Raw genomic sequence first — 22,323 nt, 5'->3', positions numbered from 1 at the left:
TTATTTCCCTGGGGAGCAGACCCATTGGTGGCACCCACATGAGGCCACAGAGAAACCAGACCTCTCCACAGATCTGCAGGATTCTTCATTGTCTCCCAGCACAAAGAGGTAGAATGGAATATTCTTCTGACGTAGATATATATATTTTTTAACCATACGATTTATTTTTATTTGTTTAGTCATATATGACAGCAGAATGTATTTTCACATATAATACATACATGGGATGCACATACATCAATCATAATGTCCATTCTATTCTGCGGCCCTTCCTATCCCCCCTACTCCTCCCCTCCTCTCCTATCCTTTCTCTCTATCCAATCTAATGTGACACACTTCTTTTTTTCTTTTTCTCCTCACATCATACATGTATTCTGTAAAATGATGAGGGTCTCCTTCTATCTTCCGTGCAACTCCCCTTCTCCCTCCTTTTCCCTCCCACTTCTCTTCCCTATTTAGTGGTAGTCTTCTTCTCATGCTCTTCCTCCCTATCCCATTTTGAGTCACCCCCCCCCTTATATCAGAGAAGACATTCGGCATTTGTTTTTTAGGGATTGGCTAACTTCACTTAGCATAATCTGCTCTAATACCATCCATTTCCCTGCAAATGCCATGATCTTGATATTTTTTAGTGCTGAGTAATATTCCATTGTGTATAAATGCCACATTTCCACATTTTTTAAAATCCATTCATCTATTGAAGGGCATCTAGGTTGGTTCCATATTCTAGCTATTGTGAATTGTGCTGCTATAAACACTGATGTGGCTGTGTCCCTGTAGTATGCTCTTTTTAGGTCTTTTGAGTACAGTCCGAGAAAGGGAATAGCTGAGTCAAATGGTGGTTCCATTCCCAGTTTTCCAAGGAATCTCCATCCTGCTTTCCAAATTGGCTGCACCAATTTGCAGTCCCACCAGCAATGTATGAGTGTACCTTTTTCCCTGCATCCTCGCCAGCACTTATTGTTGTTTGACTTCATAATGGCTGCCATTCTTATTGGAGTGAGATGGTTTCTTAGAGTAGTTTTAATTTGCATTTCTCTGATTGCTAGAGCTGGTGAGCATTTTTTCATGTATTTGTTGATTGATTGTATATCCTCTTCTGAGAAGTTTCTGTTTAAGTCCTTGGCCCATTTGTTGATTGGGTTATTTGCTTTTTTGTTGTTTAACTTTTCGAGTTCTTTGTATACTCTAGAGATTAGAGCTCTATCTGATGTTTGAGGGGTAAAAATTTGTTCCCAGGATGTAGGCTCCCTATTTTCCTCACATATTATTTCTCTTGCTGAGAAAAAAACTTTTTAGTTTGAATCCGTCCCATTTGTTGATTCTTGGTTTTAACTCTTGTGCTATAGGTGTCTTATTAAGAAATTTGGGGCCTGCCCCCACGTGATGAAGATTAGGGCCAACTTTATCTTCTATTAGACACAGAGTCTCTAATTTGATATCAAGCTCCTTGATCCATTTTGAGTTGACTTTTGTGCATGGTGAGAGATAGGGATTCAGTTTCATTTTGTTGCCTATGGATTTCTAGTTCTCCCAGCACCATTTGTTAAAAATGCTATCCTTTCTCCATTGCATGTTTTTAGCACCTTTGTCTAATATGAGGTAGTTGTAATTTTGTGGATTTGTCTCTGTGTCCTCTATTCTGTACCATTGGTCTACCCGCCTATTTTGGTGCCAGTACCATGCTGTTTTTGTTACTATTGCTCTATAGTATAATTTAATATCCGGAATCGAGATACCACCAATTTCACTCTTCCTGCTTAGAATTACTTTAGCTATTCTGGGTCTCTTATTTTTTCCAGATGAATTTCATGATTGCTTTTTCTATTTCTGCAAGGAATGTCATTGGGATTTTGATGGGAATTGCATTGAATCTGTAAAGTGCTTTTGGTAATATAGCCATCTTAATAATATTAATTCTACCAATCCATGAGCAAGGTAAATCCTTCCATCTTCTAAGGTCTTCTTCTATTTCTCTCTTTAGGGTTCTGTAGTTTTCATTGTATAGATCTTTCACCTCTTTTGTTAGGTTGATTCCCAGGTATTTTTTTTTTGAGGATATTGTGAATGGAGTAGTTGTTCTCATTTCCATTTCAGAGAATTTGTCACTGATAAACAGGAATGCCTTTGATTTATTAGTATTGATTTTATATCCTGCCACTTTGCCGAATTCATTTACTAGTTCTAGAAGCTTCTTGGTTCAACTTTTTGGGTCTGATAGGTGTAGGATCATGTCATCAGCAAATAGTGCTAATTTAAGTTCTTCTTTTCCTATATTTATGCCTTTAATTTCTTTTGTCTAATTGCTCTGACCAGTGTTTCAAGAACTATGTTGAATAGAAGTGGTGAGAGAGGGAATCCCTGTCTTGTTCCAGATTTTAAAGGGAATGCCTTCAATTTTTCTCCATTTAGAATGATGCTGGCCTGAGGCTTAGTGTATATAGCTTTTACCATGTTGAGGTAATTTCCTGTTATCCCTAATTTTTCTAGAGTTTTGAACATAAAGCGATGCTGTATTTTGTCGAATGCTTTTTCAGCATCTATTGAGATGATCATATGGTTCTTATCTTTAAGTCTATTGATGTGGTGAATTACATTTATTGATTTCCGTATATTGAACCAGCCTTGCATCCCAGGGATGAATCCCACTTGGTCATGGTGCATGATCTTTTTGATATGTTTTTGTATCTGATTTGCCAGAATTTTATTGAGAATTTTTGCATCTCAATTCATAAGGGATATTGGTCTGAAGTTTTCTTTCTTTGAAGTGTCTTTATCTGGTTTTGGAATCAGGGTGATGTTGGCCTCATAGAATGAATTTGGAAGTACTCCCTCTTTTTATATCTCCTGAAATAGATTGAAGAGTATTGGTATTAGTTCTTTTTTAAAGTTCTTGTAAAACTCTGCTGTATATCCGTGCGGTCCTGGGCTTTTCTTGGTTGGTAATCTTTTTATGGCTTCTTCTATTTCCTCACTTGATATTGGTCTGTTTAGGTTGTGTATATCCTCCTGACTCAATCTGGGTAGCTCATATGTCTTAAGGAATTTATTGATGCCTTCACTATCCTCTATTTTATTACAGTATAGGGTTTCAAAATAATTTCTAATTATCTTCTGTATTTCTGAAGTGTCTGCTGTGATGTTGCCTTTTTCATCCCGTAAATTAGTAATTTGGGTTCTCTCTCTTCTTCTCTTTGTTAGCGTGGCAGGTGGTCTATCAATCTTATTTATTTTTTCAAAGAACCAACTTTTAGTTTTGTCAATTTTTTCGATTGTTTCTTTTGTTTCAATTTCATTGATTTCAGTTCTGATTTTAATTATTTCTTGCCTTCTACTATATTTGCTGCTGATTTGTTCTTCTTTTTCTAAGGCTTTGAGGTGTAGTGTGAGGTCATTTATTTGTTGGATTTTCTTTCTTTTAAGGAATGAACTTCATGAAATGAATTTTCCTCTTAGTACTGCTTTCATAGTGTCCCAGAGAATTCAATATGTTGTGTCTGAGTTTTCATTTACCTCTAAGAATTTTTAAATTTCCTTTTTGATGTCTTCTGTAACCCTTTGTTCATTCAGTAGTGTATTGTTTATTCTCCATGTGATGTAGGATTTTTTCTTTCTTATTTTATTATTGATTTCCAATTTCATTCCATTATGATCAGATAAAATGCATGGTAGTATCTCTACTCCTTTGTAATTGCTAAGATTTGCCCTGTGACATAATATATGGTCTATTTTTTGAAAAGGATCCATGTGCTGCTGAGAAAAAAGTGTATCCGCTTGATGTTGGGTGGTATATTCTGTATATGTCAATTAAGTCTAAGTTATTAATTGTATCATTGAGCTCTATGGTTTCTTTATTCAACTTTTGTTTGGAAGATCTGTCCAGTGGTGAGAGAGATGTGTTAAAATATCCCATGATTATTGTGTTGTGGTCTATTTGACTCTTGAACTTGAGAAGAGTTTATTTGATGAACATAGCTGCACCATTGTTTGGGGCATATATATTAATGATTGTTAAGTCTTGTTGGTGTATGGTTTCCTTGAGTAGTATGTAGAGTTCTTGTTTATCCCTTTTGATTAACTTTGGCTTGAAGTCTATTTTATTTGATACAAGTATGGATACCCCTGCTTGCTTCCGAGGTCCATATGAGTGGTATGATTTTTCCCAACCTTTCACCTTCAGGCTGTGTATGTCTTTTCCTATCAGATGAGTCTCCTGTGGGCAGAATATTGTTGGATCTTCTTTTTTTAAATCCAGTCTACTAGCCTATGTCTTTTGATTGGTGCATTTAAGCCATTAACATTTAGGGTTACTATTGAGATATGGTTTGTACTTCCAGCCATATTTGGTTATTCATGTTACTTAACATGATTTGTTTTTCCTGTTTGATTAGTTTTTCCTTTACTGTACTACCTCTCACTGTTGGTTTTCATTGTTATTTTTCATTTCCTCTTCCTGTAATGTTTTGCCAAGGATGTTTTGAAGAGCTGGTTTTCTAGCTGCAAATTCTTTTAACTTTTGTTTATCATGGAAGATTTTTATTTCATTTTCCATCCTGAAGCTTAATTTCGCTGGATACACAATTCTTGGTTGGAACCTATTTTCTTTCGGCGTTTGAAATATGTTGTTCCAGGATCTTCTAGCTTTCAGAGTCTGTGTTGAGAGATCAGCTGTTATCCTGGTTGGTTTACCCCTAAATGTAATCTGCTTCCTCTCTCTTGTGGCTTTTAAGATTCTCTCCTTATGCTGTATGTTGGGCATCATCATTATTATGTGTCTTGGTGTAGATCTCTTATGATTTTGTATATTCGGCGTCCTGTAAGCTTCTAGTATTTGGGTTTCTTTTTCAATCTTTAAGTCTGTGAAGTTTTCTAGTATTATTTCATTGAACAGATTGCTCATTCCTTTGGTTTGGACCTCTATACCCTCTTGTATCCCAATAACTCTTAAGTTTGGTCTCTTTATGTTATCCCATATTTCTTGGATGTTCTGCTCATGGTTTCTTAACAGTCTTGCTGAGCTGTCTATGTTCTTTTCAAGTTGAAAAACTTTGTCTTCGTTGTCTGATGTTCTATCTTCTAAGTGTTCTACTCTGCTGGTAATATTCTCATTTGAGTTTTTAATTTGGTTTACTGTTTCCTGCATTTCCAGGATTTCTGGTTTTTTTTAATATCTTCTATCTCCCTGTAGAGTTGATCTTTTGCTTCTTGGATTTGTTTATGTAATTCATTGTGAAAGTGATCTTTCATTGTCTGACTTTGCTGTCTAATGTCTTCCTTGAGACTCCAGAACATCTGAAGCATGTATATCCTGAATTCTATCTGACATTCTATCTGCTGCAGCTATTACTTATTCTAATGTTGAATTGACCTGCATTGTTTGTGGTCCTTTCTTTCCTTGTCTTTTTATACTGCTCACGTTTCTTTCTAGCTTTGTGAAACTGTTGTGTTAATGGTTTTCCCCTTATATATTTATATTGTTCTTGTATAGCTCCAAAATCCCTCTTTTGTGGAGAAAGACAGTGTTAACAGTTCCCAATATCAACAGTACGTCATCTAAGCACAGTTTTCATTATTAATACATTTATAGTTAGAATATAAGTCTACAGACATTGGTTTCAATTAATTATTTAAAAATATAGTCATTAATTTCATAAAAAGCATACCATATCTGATGGCATATAGAAAACTAAATTTCAGACGAAGGATGTTATACTTAGAGGGAAAGGAGTGAGGGTATGAGGTTAAACTAACTTAACAACTTTGGAGAACTCTAACCAATACACTGGTAATTTTTGGAAGAATGTATAGACTCAACCTCCTATCTGTATTTAGATAGTTACCATATGTATAGATAGTAAAAGTTAGGGGGTTGAAAGTGGGATAGAGGGATAAGAATGAAGAAAAAAAATAACAAGAAAGAAAAGAGAAAAAAGAGAGAAGAAAAAGAAAGTAAAAAAGAAATAAGGAAAAAAATGGGGGGAAGGTGGGGCATATGCAATTCCTCTATATTATATTATTTGGTGATTCGGTAGTTCATGCACAGTTCTTGGTTTCACATATGTTGAGGTTGTGAAAGAGAGAGAAGAAAAGAGAGATAAAAAAGAGTCTCTCAGAACTCTGTTTTCCTTTCTTCCAGGAGGTGGCATTGTCTATTCCTAGCTTGAGCCTCTGTGTTCAGGGTGGTGGGTATAGCCAGTGTGAAAGGACTTGTTCTTCTACCTGTATCCTCCCTACTCTAGTCTCTGAGGTGGAAACTAGGTGCCTGTACAGTTGTTGTTTTGTATGATAGTTACACCCCCCAAAAGCTTGTGGGAAATATTTTGAGTTATTGCAGCTAAGGGTGGGGGAGTTGGAAACCGGGTACCTGGATCAGCCACAGAAGTGTGCTGGTAGCCACGCCCCCTTTGATGGGTTTTAAGGATTGATGGGCTTCCTCCCGACTAGAGCACGGGGAGGGGCCGGGCTTCCTCCTCTGGTCTGGCTTGGCGCTGGGCTTCCTCCTCTGGTCTGGTCTCTGATGTAGATATTTTGTGAAATATCCCAACAGCGGTCTCAGTTTGCCCTTGCTTCTCTATCTATCCAGGGTGTAGGCCATTCCCACTTCACAACTGGGGTCTATGGTGACCCATGTGACTAGGCCCCCTTCTGAGTCTTGCAGACAGAATGCTATCAAGGTTTGTATGCAGTGCTGGATGTAATGTAGGCTCTTCTCATTCTGTCCTATGTCCCAGCTGTCATTTACCAGTATAGAAAACTTTAAGTTGGGAAAACTTAAAGTTGGGATCCTCTCTGTGGCAACAAAACCCAAACCCAGACTTTCATTTTCATTCCTATAGTTTACGGATACCAAAATGTTCCAGACCTCCCAGACCTTTTCTCACTCCAAGACTGATTCACATGAATTACAAAAATATACAAGGAAGAACAATCTTAATAAAGAACACACACACACACACACATACTCAAAGCCCTCCAAATAACCCAATTAATAAATGGGCAAAAGAACTAAGACCTTCTCAAAAGAAGAAACACAATAGGACAACAAATATGTGAAAAAATATTCAACATCACTAGCAATCAGGGAAATGCAAATTAAAACTACATTGAGATTTCATCTCCCATCAGAATGGTAATGATCAAGAATACATATAATAAGCATTGGCAAGAATGTGGGGGAAAAGGTACACTCACACTTTGTTGTTGGGACTACAAACAAGTGCATCCACTCAGGAAAGCAGTAAAAAGATTTCTTTAAAAACTAGGACTGGAACCACCATATTATCTAGCTATCCCACTCCTCAGAATATATTCAAAATATGGATCTAAAATTAGCATACTACAGGGACACAGTTATATCAGTGTTTATAGTAGCACATTCACAACAGCCATCAAAGGTGCCCTTCAAATGATGAATAGATTAAGAAAATGTGACTCACACACACACACACACACACACACACACGTACACACAAATGGAGTATTACTCAGCCATAAAGAAGAATGACATAGTGACATTTGCCAGTAAATGGATGGAACTGGAGAACTATTATGCTAAGTGAAAAAACCCCAACTCAGAAAATTAAAGGTCAAATGTTTTCTCGAATATGTGGAAGCTAGTCTAAAGTAAAGGGGAGCTGGGTGCTGTGGCACCTGCCTATAATCCCAACAGCTCAAGAGGCTGAGGCAAGAGGATTATGAGTTCAAAGACAGCCTCAGCCACTTAGTGGGGACCTAAGCAACTAAGTGAGACCCTGTCTCTGAATAAATATAAAAAAAGGGCTGGGGATGCGGCTCAATGGTTAAGCGTTCCTAGGTTCAATCCCTAGGACCAAAAAGAAAGAAATGCATTTACCACAATGAATCTCATCATCAGGTACATCCACAAGATACTAAAACAAATAAACAAAAAAAAAAAAACAGGCAAATTGGATAACAATATAAGAATGTAGAGTAGAGAAAAAGGAATGGAGTGGTGGAGAGGGAAGAGAGGAGGGAAAGGAAATGCTGGATACTGAATCAGACCTAAGTAGAGTCGGTGCTTTTATAATTATGTCAAAATAAATCCTACTGTTACCTGTAACTAAAAGGATCAATTCTTAAAAAGTCACTAAAGAAAACATGTTTTTGTGCCTCTCTGACTCATCCTCTGGATGGCTGCCCTCACAGCAGCCTCCAGGCTGGCTCTTAGTGGAGGCATTGAGCTCCAGATGTCTTAAAATAGAGGAGTAAGTTAGAGTAGTTCACCTTTCACTGAGTTTGAAAATGCAATGGTTTTTATCCCCTCTCCCAAGCTTTCTTTTCGTCCTGGGAAGAAAGATGAAAGAGCAGCCGGCCATTGATGGGCACTGCTCTCCGTTTCTGCTGCTTCTGCCTGACTCACAACTCAATGCAATTTTTGGTTCTTCTTGGGCACTGAGTTTAGCCGGAGCCCTTGCTACACCACAAATTGCTGTTTGCTGCCCAGCCCTCAGGGTTTCTGAGAATTTGCATTTCTAATAAGCTCCCAGGGAAAGCTGGCTGTGGCTGATTGGGGACCCACTTTGAGAACCACTGTCACTGCCTCTGACGTGGTACCTTGGATTTGGGGCATCTGTTTCCACTTAATGACCCCACAATGTTTCAGGACTTCCTGTAATTCTTGAGGCTCTTTGGAGAATATACTGTACACATTGGTGTATGGATCCGTGTCCTCAGTCATCTCCTGAATGGGATGGCAATAGGATACAGCATATCATTCCTTGTGCTTTTTCTTCATCTCTCTCTTATTGAAATCTAGATGCTCAGAATCAGCGCAGAGCTTAAGCAAGATGCTTTAATGGACATGAGTATTAATGAGACACTGCATTTCCCCAAAGCTACAGAATATCAGCCTGTTAGAATAGTACTACTTAATTCAGAGCCCAAAGCCCGCAAAATGGAATAAAATAACTGGAACTATTTTGTAGCACTCTGGGAAGTTTGGTGTGATGTTATTTTTATGAACTTGAAAAAAAAGCACTTGTAATCTCATTCTAGTAATCCAAAAATTTCATGGAAAGATGAGTATCTGTTCCTAAGGAGAAATAACCATAGGTATGAGTTTTAGCAATGAACATATTCTATTGTAAATTATATTGTTAAAGAGTGAGACATAAAACTGTGTAACTAGGCTGGGCGTGGTGGCTCAGGCCTGAAATCCCAGAGACTAACCAGGCTGAGGCAGGAGGATCGTGAGTTCAAACCCAGCCTCAGCAACTTAGTGAGGTCCTGGGCAACTCAGTGAGACCCTGTCTCTAATAAAATATTTTAAAAAGGCTAAAGGCTGAGGGCTGGGAATGTGGATTGGTAGTTAAGCACCCCTAGGTTCAATCCCTGGTACCAAAAAAAAAAAAAATTGTGTAACTAACTTCGAAGAAACCATCAAGAAAATGAGAATTCTTATATAAATACAGTTTCCTGAAGGTGGCCCAACCAAAAGTTCATATTCAATATAATAGATATTTTAAAAGATAATTTAAAAAGAACAAAACAGGAGGAAAATTAAAAACAACATCAGCAATGAAAAGCATATGGTACAGCCCATAAGACAGGAGATAGAGGAAGGAATACAAGAATTATAAGAGAGGGTTACATGATTGTTAGGAAAGATGCTACCCTTTGTTTTGACCTTCAAAGAAATAGAAAACCCCAGCAGAAAAGATTGGAAATGAAATTAAAAGTCTTACCATTTAAAATGTGGCCAGAATCAAACTAATTCTTCTTTAAATTATGCCTACATCAAAAATAAACACATAATTTTTGTACTGAACCATGGTAACAGATGGAAAAATCCCTAACCCCAAATCTGGTAAGGAAACAACAAAAATATTTATTGATCATTTTCAGTGTACAAATTATGAATAAAATGTCTAATAGTGTGTCGAAAGAATAATAACTGTGAACACATAGAGTTCATTTTAGGAGGGCAAGAATGCTTTAGATTAAAAGATCTCTCAGTATAATAAATTCAAGAGGGAAAAGTTACATAAGTCTACACATTGCCAAAAAGAAAAAAAATCAAATAATGTAAAATTCAGTATTTATTTTAAATGTGAGCCCCAAGAAAATGGGGGCAGTGAGAAAAGAAATATTTGCAGGAAAGAAGCATATTTTCAAATATAAGTTATTATGTCTATTTCATTCAAATCAAGAATGAGAGGATGATAAAGCCATTACTATTGTTACTTGGTATTCTTATTTTTTTGATTGTACATTGTGCAATACGGCAAGAAACTGAACAGATGAAACAGATATTAGGAAAAAAGTAACAAATTATCTTTGTTTATAAATTATAGTATTATGTGTTCAGAAAATCCAGGAGGTCCCAACAAACAACAGCAACCCACACAAGCAGGATTTGAAAGAGTCGTGTGGCATATTTGGAAACAAAAACTACAAATAGAAGTCAAGAGCAAAATAATAATACTCTGAAAGAGAAAGCTAATTTAATAGTATTAACAAATAGCATAAAATACCTATGGGTAATTGAATGGAGAGCCACGTGGATGGCCCAAGGAGAACACTAAAATTTTACTAAACAGCATATAACACGAACTGAGAAAATTTAGATACATACCATGTTTCTACATGAAAAGATTTAGTACCCCACAAATATCAGTCCTTCCACAACTGTTCAAGAAAGCTAATCCAATTCAAATCCAATTGCCACAGGTAGTTGGTGGGTAGCTGGAAAAATTAAATTGTATGAAAATTAAGTCTCCTTAATGATTCAGGAGACTGAGGCAGGAGGATCACAAGTCTGGGGCTAGATTCAGCAACTTAGCAGGACCCTGTATTAAAGTAAAAAAAATAAAAAGGGCTGGGGATGAAGTTCAGTGGTAAAACACCCCTGGGTTCAATCTCTAGTATGAAAAAGAAAAGAAAATTTAAAAATTATGCATGTCAAAATCTCCATTAATAAAATAAAATAATGATAAATTGGGAAAAAATTGTACTGTGTCTCATTCATGCTAGTATCCCTAATACCTAAAACACTCTTACATAATTTGAAGTTGACACAAATCATGTAGAACACAAGAATGGGATCCTAATTAGAATAAGCTATACTCCATGTATGTATGTATAATATGTCAAAATACCTTCTATATATAACTGTCATGTATATCTGAAAGAACCACCACCACAACAACAGAATGGCACAAAAACCCAGTATAAAAATTGTCAAAGGATATAAATAAAGAGTTGTACAATAAGACACCATTTGCCACCCATTAGTTTAGTGTAAGTTAACATTCAGTGCTGAGGATGATGGGGGTTGGGGGAAGGTTCTTCCATTTGCTTCTAATGGAAATAAAATGTACAGCAGTCTTTTGTGAAATTAATCTGACAGTGATTACTAGAACTTTGGAAAAAAGTGTTCTTTATTTTGATAATGCCCCTTAAGGAAATCAATCAAGTGAGAAAATTTTCCAGGTGTGAAGACTTGTATATAGGGTGTTCATTGAAACATTGCTTGTAGAGGCAAGAGCTGTGAGTGCTTCAAAACCAACAATGGGAGACTGGTTCCATCATTACAGTGCATTTACTGCAATACTATATAGTTTTAAAAAGAATCCATTAGTGCTTCATTGATGGGCCAGTAGTGATGTCTATAGTGGGTAAAAGGCAAAATAAGTTATAAAAGAAGAAGTAGCAAATACCCTCATGTGCATTATTATGAGTGAGGACACTTCAAGGGTGTGGGAAAGGAGACAAAAGGTTATTAACTTTTTAGAACAAAGCTGGATTTTTCAGTTGCATTATCAGTGCATATTACTTTTGAGATTAAAACTTCATAAAGAAAAAAAATTAAACATTTTCTAGTTAAATTTTCCTGCATTGCACTCTTAAAAGTTTTTATTCAAAATTGAATGGATATTTGTTTATTTATTTATTTTTATTCTATTTTCATTTAATCAGAATGGCAAGCATCAATAATATAAATAACAAGAAATGTTGGTGAGGATGTTGGGGGGGAAGGAACTCTCACACCATGTTATACATGCATGTATGGCATGTAAATTAGTACAGCCACTAGGGAAATCAGTGTGGAAGTTCCTACAAAGCTGTAAATAGAACTATCATATGATCCATCTATACCACTCCTAAGTATTTATCCAAAAGAATTAAAGTCAGCATATTTTAGAGATACATGTATACCCATACTTATTGCAGCACGATGCACAACAGCAAGTTTGGGAATCAACCTAGTTGACCATCAATGGATGAATGCATAAAGAAAATGTGGCATATGTACACGGTGGAATTTTATTCAGCCATTAAGAAGAATGAAATTATGTCATTTACAGGAAAATGGATGGAACTGGGGAACATAATGTCAAATAAAATAAGTCATAATTTTCAGTGAAATAAATTAGACTTAGAAAAATAACAGATTTTTTTTTCTCATATGTAGTAGCTACAAGGAAAAATGAGGAAAAAATAGAAGGACTTCATGAAATTAGAAGGGAAATCAGTAGACTAGAGGAAGTTGATCCAGGGCAGAGGAAAAGAGTATGCAGGAGGTATTGAGGGAGTGAAAGTGATTAAATTATGTTTTTATCTATGCACAAATATACCACAATGAAATCAACACCATGTGTGATGAATATGCTCCAATGAAAAATCAAACATTAAAATAAAAAAATGAATTGACTTTTAATACTACAAGGGTCATGATATACTATGGAAATAGGTTAGGTAAATGAATTTCATAGTAAGTTGCATTATTTCACAATCTTTCCTTATTCTTGTCATATATATATATATATATATATGTATGTATATATATGTGTGTGTATATATACATATACATATACACACACACACACACTGCTGAGGGCCATTGCCAAATAGGAATGACGCATCGAAATTTCCTTGCCAGCATACCCCATGTTAAATGGACTTGCCTTGGAATTTCGCTGTTGACATTGCATGTGTGTTTGAGAAAGGTGACCCTGCTTAAGGACGAGGGTGGATCCAGATTTAGGGTGTATCCTGCAGTTTGAGGAAGTATCCCGCTCCTTGGGTTTAAGGCGTTCCCTGTTTAAGACAAGTTTAGGGCGTTCCCGGTTTAAGACAATATGGGTTTTAGGGAAGTTGGATGTTGAAGATTATTGCTGCTGGGAATAGGGCGTTCCTGCTGCCTGAGTTCCCGTTGAGTTCTCGTGGAATTAGGAAAGTATTTGGGACGTGAATTGTGCGGCAGAACTGGGATTTCCTGAGAACGTGTTTGTTGGAGGCCGGTGTGAGTTCGGGAATAAAGATTGCTGTTTGAATCTACAAGGTGTGTGGTGGCTCGTGATTCTGTGCCCAGCCAAGACTGCGGCACACACAATGGCCTCTTTATATTTTTATTTATTGATTTAATAATCTAGTCTTGTTCAATGCAATTAAAATATGAATTCATGAGTTTGATACTATAATTACATTGCTTAAATACACATAATAATTATAAAGTTACAGAAATAGAAAATAAATATAATAATTTAGTATACCAAACTTTGAAGAAATTAGACCTGGAACTTAATGAACTATGTGTTAATCAAACTTAAATTGTCAAGAAGCCAGGATCAAATGAACGTCTTTAGGGCAAATATCTAGAAGGTAGACACGGTGGGTCTGGGCTGGCCTGGTTGCTGACCTCTACACCCCTTAATTCCTCAAGTTAGGGCCACTTTATTACTTTCTGCACCACAGTCTTCACCTGACTTGCAAACTAGTCTTGATCTGGATTAGGTTATTCCTATTTGGGGACTTGGCTTCTGCACCTGCAATGAAGCAGGGCTGGCCCTGAAGCTTTAGCTCACCATTAGCTGTCCATGAATTTAGGGAAGTTCATAGACTTTAGGGCCAAAAGAGATGTCAGTTTGCATTTTAGCTTAGTCACACCTTCGTGTGACTTCAGCCAATAACGTTGGCAAGTAATATTTACAATTATATGCCATGTTCTAAATCTTTGATATAAAGTATCTAATTGAACACTTAAATAATCCCATAAAAAGAGAGTGAGAATTATTTCCACTTTACAGGTGACAACTGAGGCTCAGAGAAGTGTCTATGGTCACATAGCTAATAAAACGGGCAGAGTCCATCTAATTTGAATTCAGGTTAGACAGTACTTTAGAGTATGGTCTTCCAAAGCTGCATCACTCAATATTTCTCAGTGTAGTTTTATCCTTTCTAAATCTGAGGTCTTAATGCTCACCTCCTGAAGTTTCTCTGAGGATGACATTCACTAACAGGGAAAGTGCTTCCACAAAGTTGATGAAAAGTTATCATCAGCCCCTTCTTTCCTGAGAGGCAATTTTTATTAATAGATATCAGCCCTGGTTTTTGGTTCTAAGTCACTGTTCTGATATCACTCTAGAATAGCCTCCTTTCAACATTCACAGCTCCTCTGCCCTCTCAATGTGCTCTTTAATCTGCCAGTACCAGCCTTTTCCTCCTTCTCCTCCTCTTTCATTCTTGCTTAGGGGATGCAGAGCCCACCTGAGGTACCAAGATCTGAAGGAGTGTCTCCCAAGTAGCCTGAATCTTCTTTGGCTATTCGTGCATGCCCTGTGAGTCTGGATGAAGGAAGCTCCTCATGTCCTTTGGAGCTGATTGGTTCCACCCACCTGGTCTGTGTGCCCATCTGTGTCTGAGGTCTGATAATGACTGTCTGATACTCTCTGGCCAGGACTCCACCAGCACCTCCATATTGAAGGGATTTCCGTGGTTGATGTAATACAAGGAGCCATACACCTGAAGGAGGAGCAGAAGGGACTAGGAGAGTTTGGGAAGGTTTCCCTGGCATCCCCAGAGATGGGGCCGTGAATGTGATAAAGAAGAGAGAAACGAAGGCTCAGAGAGGGTAGCAAGAAGAGTTCAGATGGTCATTAGATGAGTTGTCTCTTCAGGACCATATGGATGAGAGTGAAGCTACCAGCAAACAGGAAGGACATGCAGGTGTCCTTGTGGCATGAATACCTCTGTGCACTAACCTCTCTGGGCACTTACTCTTAGCATTGACATTGCATGGATTTATTTAGTGCTCACACAAACTTCAAGAGGTAGGTGCTAATATAATCCTATTTTTAAAAAAAAATTTATTTGTGAAAATGTGGCAGCGGGCGGGGAGGCAGCGCTCTCTTCACCTCCTCAGCCGAGGGGACAGAGAGAGACCTCAGAACATTTGGATTCTGCCTGCTGAGAAACTCCCAGCAAAATTCAGCTGAAGTGAGACCTAGGCGGGGAGTTTGGGCTCCTCGGAGGCAGCAGCTTGCTCAGACATGGGCGAATCTTGGCCACCCCACGCCGCATGGAGGTGCTTGCTGATGGTCTGGCAGCCGGTCGAAGACTGAGGTGTTTCGGCATTGCCAGAGACCACGAGTGACCAAGAGACAGACGGAGGCACTTGGCACTGCTGGAGACCCCGAGCGGCAGAGAAACAAAGAGTTGGACCCTTGGAAGAGGTTGCTAACCAAGCCTCCATGAGACAGCGGACCAAGAACTGAGGCCAAGACAGACCAGAGACAGACCAGACCCACTCCTCCCATCAGATACCCCGGCAAGGGAGTCCACCATAGCAGAGAGCTGACGTCACCAGAGTTCAGCGGTCGGGATCCCTTCCCGGTGATATCAGCTTCAACAGGTGTGTGACTCCCACCCCACCAGATACATACAGCTGGGAAACCTCAATCATCTATCCCCAGATCTCCGAGGACGTGATTGTAGGAGCCCAGGGAAACAGAGGGGACACCTGACCTCCAACTCCCCCTACCACCAGCGGCTTCACAACCTTGGGGTCTGGGTGAATGGCAAACAGAGAGAGTGCTGAGTCGTTCCCAGGGGGCTGCAAGTGCAACGAGATCTGTGGAGAACGCCACTGGTGAGTGGGGCCTGGCTGGCAGGAGAAGGGGGGAGGGGCTGGAGACTGGAAACAGCCCTGGGCCACCAAGATTGAAGAGCCGCCTAGTAGGGGAAGAAGAGCCACCGCACAGGGATTGTTTCCTGCATATTGAGGGCAGAAGCTCGGCTGGGGGGGCACAGCTCCACCTACTGGAAGAGAAGAAAATAGAACTCTAAGACTGCATTTATCCTTTTTTTAAAAAAAAATTTTAACTTTTCTTATTGTCTCTTTTCAATTTTTATTTTTCTTACCATTTTTATTCTACCTATTTTTTCCTCCCTCTTTCTCCTTAAGGACTTCTTTCTTCCCCTTCCCCTTCCCCTACCTTTCATCCCAAGCATTACGACTTTCATTACTTGTAATTTTCTAAATGCAAATCGGTGAATGTTTCGAGGCTGTATATAGTGCTCCTAAGTCCCTAGCCACCACCAAATACCCTGGTCCATTTACCTGTTAATATCCCCCTTCAGTAGAGCAATCTTCCAAGGTAGCTAAGACATACCAACCTCCATACCATTTCAGCACTCGACCTAAACATAAAGTCTTAAGACCAAACCGCAGATCGATATATGCCTTCAGAATCCATATGCCTTTTATGAAATGAATGAATTTGCTTTAAATTACAATAAAGCCCAACATCTCTAGACATAGTCTCCCATCACAAAGGAGAGATCCCAAAGATATACAAAACCAAAACAAATTTATAGGAGCAAACAGAAACACAGCAGTCAAACAGAGCTGGAAAGTAACGTGAGTACCATGAAAAAACAAGGGAAAAAAGGATTACAAACAATGCAGAACAGCTTAACTAAACAGGAGAACCTAGAGGCATCAGAAAAATGGTCAGATAAAGAACTCAAGGCATACCTGACTCAGATGGAATGGAATCTTAAAGAAGTCATTAGACAGCAAATCCAAACAATGAAAGAATACTTTGAAAATGAATTACATAAACATATTCAAGAAGCAAAAAATCAACTCTACCAGGAGATAGAGATTTAAAAAAAAATCAAACAATAATTCTAGAAATGCAGTAAACCATAAACCAAATCAAAAACTCAAATAAGAGTATTACAAGTAGGCTAGATCAAGTACAAGTCAGAACATCAGATAATGAAGACAAATTATATCAACTCGAAAAGAGCCTAGTCAACACAGAAAGGCTGGAAGGAAACCAGGAGCAAAACATCCAAGAGATATGGGATATCATAAAAAAACCAAACTTAAGAGTCATTGGGATAGAGGAAGGTATGGAGGTCCAAACCAAAGGAGTGAGCAATCTGTTGAATGAAATAATTTTAGAAAACTTTCCAGACATGAAAAATGGAATGGATTGCCAAATCCTGGAAGCCTACAGGACCCCAAACATACAAAACCGTAATAGTCCATCTCCAAGACACATTATTAGGAAGATATCCAACATACAGAACAAGGAGAGAATATTAAAAGCTACAAGAGAAAGGAGGCAGATTACATTCAGGGGTAAACCAATTAGGTTAACGGCTGATTTTTTATCACAAACGCTGAAAGGGAGAAGATCCTGTGTGAACGTCTAGTGCGTTCGGGTCCCTGGGTAAGGGTCGCGAAATAACCGGGACACAGGGGATGCAGAGCAAAGGCAGCAGTTGCAACTGCATGCTGAGGTTTATTTGCAAATTCCTTTTATATTCTTCTTCTAACAAAGCAAGCAATTAACACTTTACCCACATTGCCCAAATGTCATGCCTCAGCGGGTACACAGAGCTAAATTCAGATTGTTCCTGTTCATTTGATAAGTACCCTCCCAAAGTTCTTTGTAGACATTATCTAATTAACTGAGGATGCATTTGTTTCTTTAGAATGTACTGTTCCTAGGACAAGTATGCAGGAAGCTTCTTCCTCTTGGCCAAACCATGCAGAACTTGTGACTTGCGATAAGGGGAAGAGAACTTTTTCTCCTCCTAACTGAGGTTTGCCTCAGCTGACCTAAATCACAGCCATAGCTCTTGCAACCTGTCAGGCCTGAGGGAGCTAAACTCTGCACACTTGAACCCCAACAATCCTGGAACAATGTATTTCAAACGCTGAAAAAATAATGGATTCCAACCAAGAATATTGTATCCAGCAAAATTAAGCTTTAGGTTTGACAATGAGATTAAAATATTTCATGATAAACAAAAGTTAAAAGAATTTGCAGCCAGAAAACTATCACTGCAAAGCATTTTGGGCAAAACACTACAAGAAGAGGAAATGAAAAACAACATCCAAAACCAACAGTGGGAAGTACCTCAGTAAACAGGGAAAAATAATCAAAGAGGAAAAACAAGCCAAATTAAAATAAATAAATAAATAAATAAACATGTCTGGAAATACAAACCATATATCAATAGTAACCCTAAATGTTAATGGTTTAAACTCACCAATTAAGCAACATAGGCTAGTAACCTGGATTAAAAAAACAGATCCAACAATATGCTGCATTCAGGAGACTCATATGATAGAAAAAGACTTACACAGGCTGAAGGTGAAAGGTTGGGAAAAATCATACCACTCACATGGTCATCAGAAGCAAGCAGGAGTAGCCATACTCACATCGAATAAAATTAACTTCAAACTTAAGTTAATCAAAAGGGATAAAGAAGGACACTATATACTGTTAAAGGGAACTATTCACCAACAAGACATAACAATTATCAATATTTATGCACCAAACAAGGGCACAGCTATGTTCATAAAACAAACTCTCCTCAAGTTCAAGAGACAAATAGACCACAACACAATAATTATGGGTGACTTCAACACACCTCTCTCTCCATTGGACAGATCTTCCAAACAAAAGTTGAATAAAGAAACCATAGAACTCAATAACACAATAAATAACTTAGACTTAACTGACATATATAGAATATATCAACCATCATCAAGCAAATATACTTTTTTCTCAGCAGCACATGGATCCTTCTCAAAAATAGACCATATATTATGCCATAGGCAACTCTTAGAAATTATAAAGGAGTGGAGATAATATCATGCAGCCTATCCGATCATAATGGAATGAAACTCGAAATCAACAATAAAAGAAGGAAGGAAAAATCCTGCATCACTTGGAGAATTAACAATATGTTACTGAATGATCAATGGGTTACAGAAGACATAAAGGAGGAAATCAAAAAATTCTTAGAGATAAATGAAAACACAGACACAACATATCAGAATCTATGGGACACAGTGAAAGCAGTTTTAAGAGGAAAATTTATTGCTTGGAGTTCATTCCATTAAAAAAAAGAAAAACCAACAAATAAATGATCTCACACATCATAACATCATATCAAAACCTTAGAAAAAGAAGAGCGAAACAACAGCAAATGTAGTAGAAGATAAGAAATAATTAAAATCAGAGCTGAAATCAATGAAATTGAAACAAAAGAAACAATTGAAAAAATTGACAAAACTAAAAGTTGATTCTTTGAAAAAATAAATAAGATCGACAGACCCTTAGCCAGGCTAATGAAGAGAAGAAGACAGAGAAATCAAACTACCAGCATACGGGATGAAAAAAGGCAATATCACAACAGACACCACAGAAATACAGAAGATAATCAGAAATTATTTTGAAACCTTATATTCCAATAAAATAGAGGATAGTGAAGACATCGATAAATTTCTTAAGTCATATGATTTACCCAGATTGAGTCAAGAGGATACACACAACTTAAACAGACCAATATCAAAGGAGGAAATAGAAGAAGCCATCAAAAGACTACCAACCAAGAAAAGCCCAGGACCGGATGGGTATACAGCAGAGTTTTACAAAACCTTTAAAGAGGAACTAATACCAATACTTTTCAAGCTATTTCAGGAAATAGAAAAAGAGGGAGAATTTCCAAATTCATTCTACGAGGCCAACATCACCCTGATTCCAAAATCAGACAAAGACACTTCAAAGAAAGAAAACTTCCGACCAATATCTCTAATGAACATAGATGCAAAAATCCTCAATAAAATTCTGGCAAATCAGATACAAAAACATGTCAAAAAGATTGTGCACCATGATCAAGTAGGATTCATCCCTGGGATGCAAGGCTGGTTCAATATATGGAAATCAATAAATGTAATTCACCACATCAATAGACTTAAAGATAAGAACCATATGATCATCTCCATAGATGCAGAGAAAGCATTCGACAAAGTATAGCATCCCTTTATGTTCAAAATACTAGAAAAATTAGGGAAAACAGGAACTTACCTCAACATTGTAAAAGCTATCTATGCTAAGCCTCAGGCAAACATCATTCTAAATGGAGAAAAACTGAAGGCATTTCCTCTAAAATCTGGAACAATACAGGGATGCCCTCTCTCACCACTTCTATTCAACATAGTTCTCAAAACACTTGCTGGAGAAATTAGACAGACAAAAGAAATTAAAGGCATAAAGATAGGAAAAGAGGAACTTAAATTAGCACTGTTTGCAGATGACATGATCCTATACCTAGAAGACCCAAAAGGTTCTACCCAGAAACTTCTAGAGCTAGTAAATGAATTCAGCAAAGTGGCAGGATATAAAATCAACACACATAAATCAAAGGCATTCCTGTATATCAGCGACAAATCCACTGAAATGGAAAGGAGGACAACCACCCCATTCACAATATCCTCAAAAAACAAATGAAATACTTAGGAATCAATCTAACAAAAGAGGTGAAGGACCTATACAATGAAAACTACAGAACCCTAAAGAGAGAAATAGAAGAAGACCTTAGAAGATTGAAAGATATACCTTGTTCATGGATAGGCAAAACTAACATAATTAAAATGGCGATATTACCAAAAGTACTCTACAGGTTTAATAAAATTCCAATCAAAATCCCAACGGTATTTCTCACAGAAATAGAAAAAGCAATCATGAAATTCATCTGGAAAAATAGGAGACCCAGAATAGCAAAAGCAATCCTAAGCAGGAAGAGTGAAACAGGCGGTATAGCAATACCAGATTTGAAACTATACTACAGAGCAATAGTAACAAAAACAGTATGGTACTGGTACCAAAACAGGTGGGTAGACCAATGTTACAGAATACAGGACACAGAAACCAATCCACAAAATTACAACTACCTTATATTAGACAAAGGTGATAAAAGCATGCAATGGAGAAAGGATAGCATTTTCAACAAATGGTGCTGGGAGAACTGGAAAGCCATAAGCAACAAAACGAAATTGAATCCCTTTCTCTCACCATGCACAAAAGTTAACTCAAAATGGATTAAGGAGCTAGGAATCAAACCAGAAACTCTGCATCTAATAGAAGAAAAAGTTGGCCCTAATCTCCACCTCATGGGGTCAGGCTCCAAATTCCTTAATAGGACACCCATAGCACAAGAGTTAAAATCAAGAATCACCAAATGGGACTTACTCAAACTAAAAAGTTTTTTCTCAGCAAGAGAAACAATAAGAGAGGTAAATAGGGAGCCTATATCCTGGGAACAAATTTTTACTCCTCACACTTCAGATAGAGCCCTAATCTCCAGAGTATACAAAAAACTCAAAAAATTAAACAATAAGAAAACAAATAACCCAATCAACAAATGGGCCAAGGACCTGAACAGACACTTCTCAGAGGAGGATATACAATCAATCAACAAATACATGAAAAAATGCTCACCATCTCTGCAGAAAGTCACGGAGGGAGGAAAAGAATTATGAGTCTACTGTTTTCTCAACCTCAACACCCTTATACCCATGTCCTTGACCTTCTGCTGCTTCCTCACCTTCAGGGATTCAGGGATGCTCCCAGCCAAGGATTTGTATAGGGTCATCAGCTCCTGGGAACACTGAAGCAGCAACATTTCGTGGGGTGCTTTGGTCTTTGTGCCCTTCAAAAAGAAACTCTGAAAAGATAAGTCAAGGGAGAGTTTTAAGGGAGCAAAGGAATTTAAAATGCATTTTATACATATATATTTAAGCAATTCTCCTGAGGCAGACTCTGTTAGAATCATCCTCATTGTGAAGACACCAAAGCTCAGAGAAGTAACTTCTTCATATTGAACTAGAAATGAATACCACCATGGTGTCTTGTTACTATAATTCTATAGCATAATTTTAAAATGTGGACTGTGATGCCTCCAGCCTTATTCTTATTGTTCAGAATTGCTCTGCTGTTCTGAATCTTTTATTCTTCCTTGTGATTTTTTTTGTTTTTCCTAATTCTGTCAGAAATGCCATTGATATTTTGATGAGTATCCCATTAAACATGTAGATCATTTTTGGAAAAAATGGCCATTTTGACAATATTATTTTCTATCCAACATAGGAGGTCTTTCCATCTTCTAATGTCCTCTTCAATTTCTTTCTTCAGTTTTTTTTTTTTTTTACTTTTCATTGTAGAGGTCTTTCATAGTTTGGTTATATTTATTACAAGGTATTTTATTTTTTTAAAT

At 37.6% G+C, this 22,323-nt stretch overlaps 1 protein-coding gene across 1 annotated transcript; it reads right to left on the bottom strand.

The window, feature by feature from the left end:
* On the bottom strand, nt 1–21,732 carry LOC308641893 (glycine N-acyltransferase-like protein 1; the record flags this gene model as incomplete). Its single annotated transcript, XM_081280472.1, is given in 5 exon segments — nt 1–126; nt 8,540–8,701; nt 14,654–14,689; nt 14,692–14,763; nt 21,655–21,732. Coding segments are annotated over 5 exon segments (474 nt in total).
* Nucleotides 21,733–22,323: the final 591 nt, after the last annotated feature.

The sequence above is a fragment of the Spermophilus citellus genome (assembly GCF_964194105.1).
Source record: "Spermophilus citellus genome assembly, chromosome: 2".
Lineage (NCBI taxonomy): Eukaryota > Metazoa > Chordata > Mammalia > Rodentia > Sciuridae > Spermophilus > Spermophilus citellus.
Note: the sequence above shows the minus strand (reverse complement) of the source record. Positions and strands in the feature narration are given on the sequence as shown.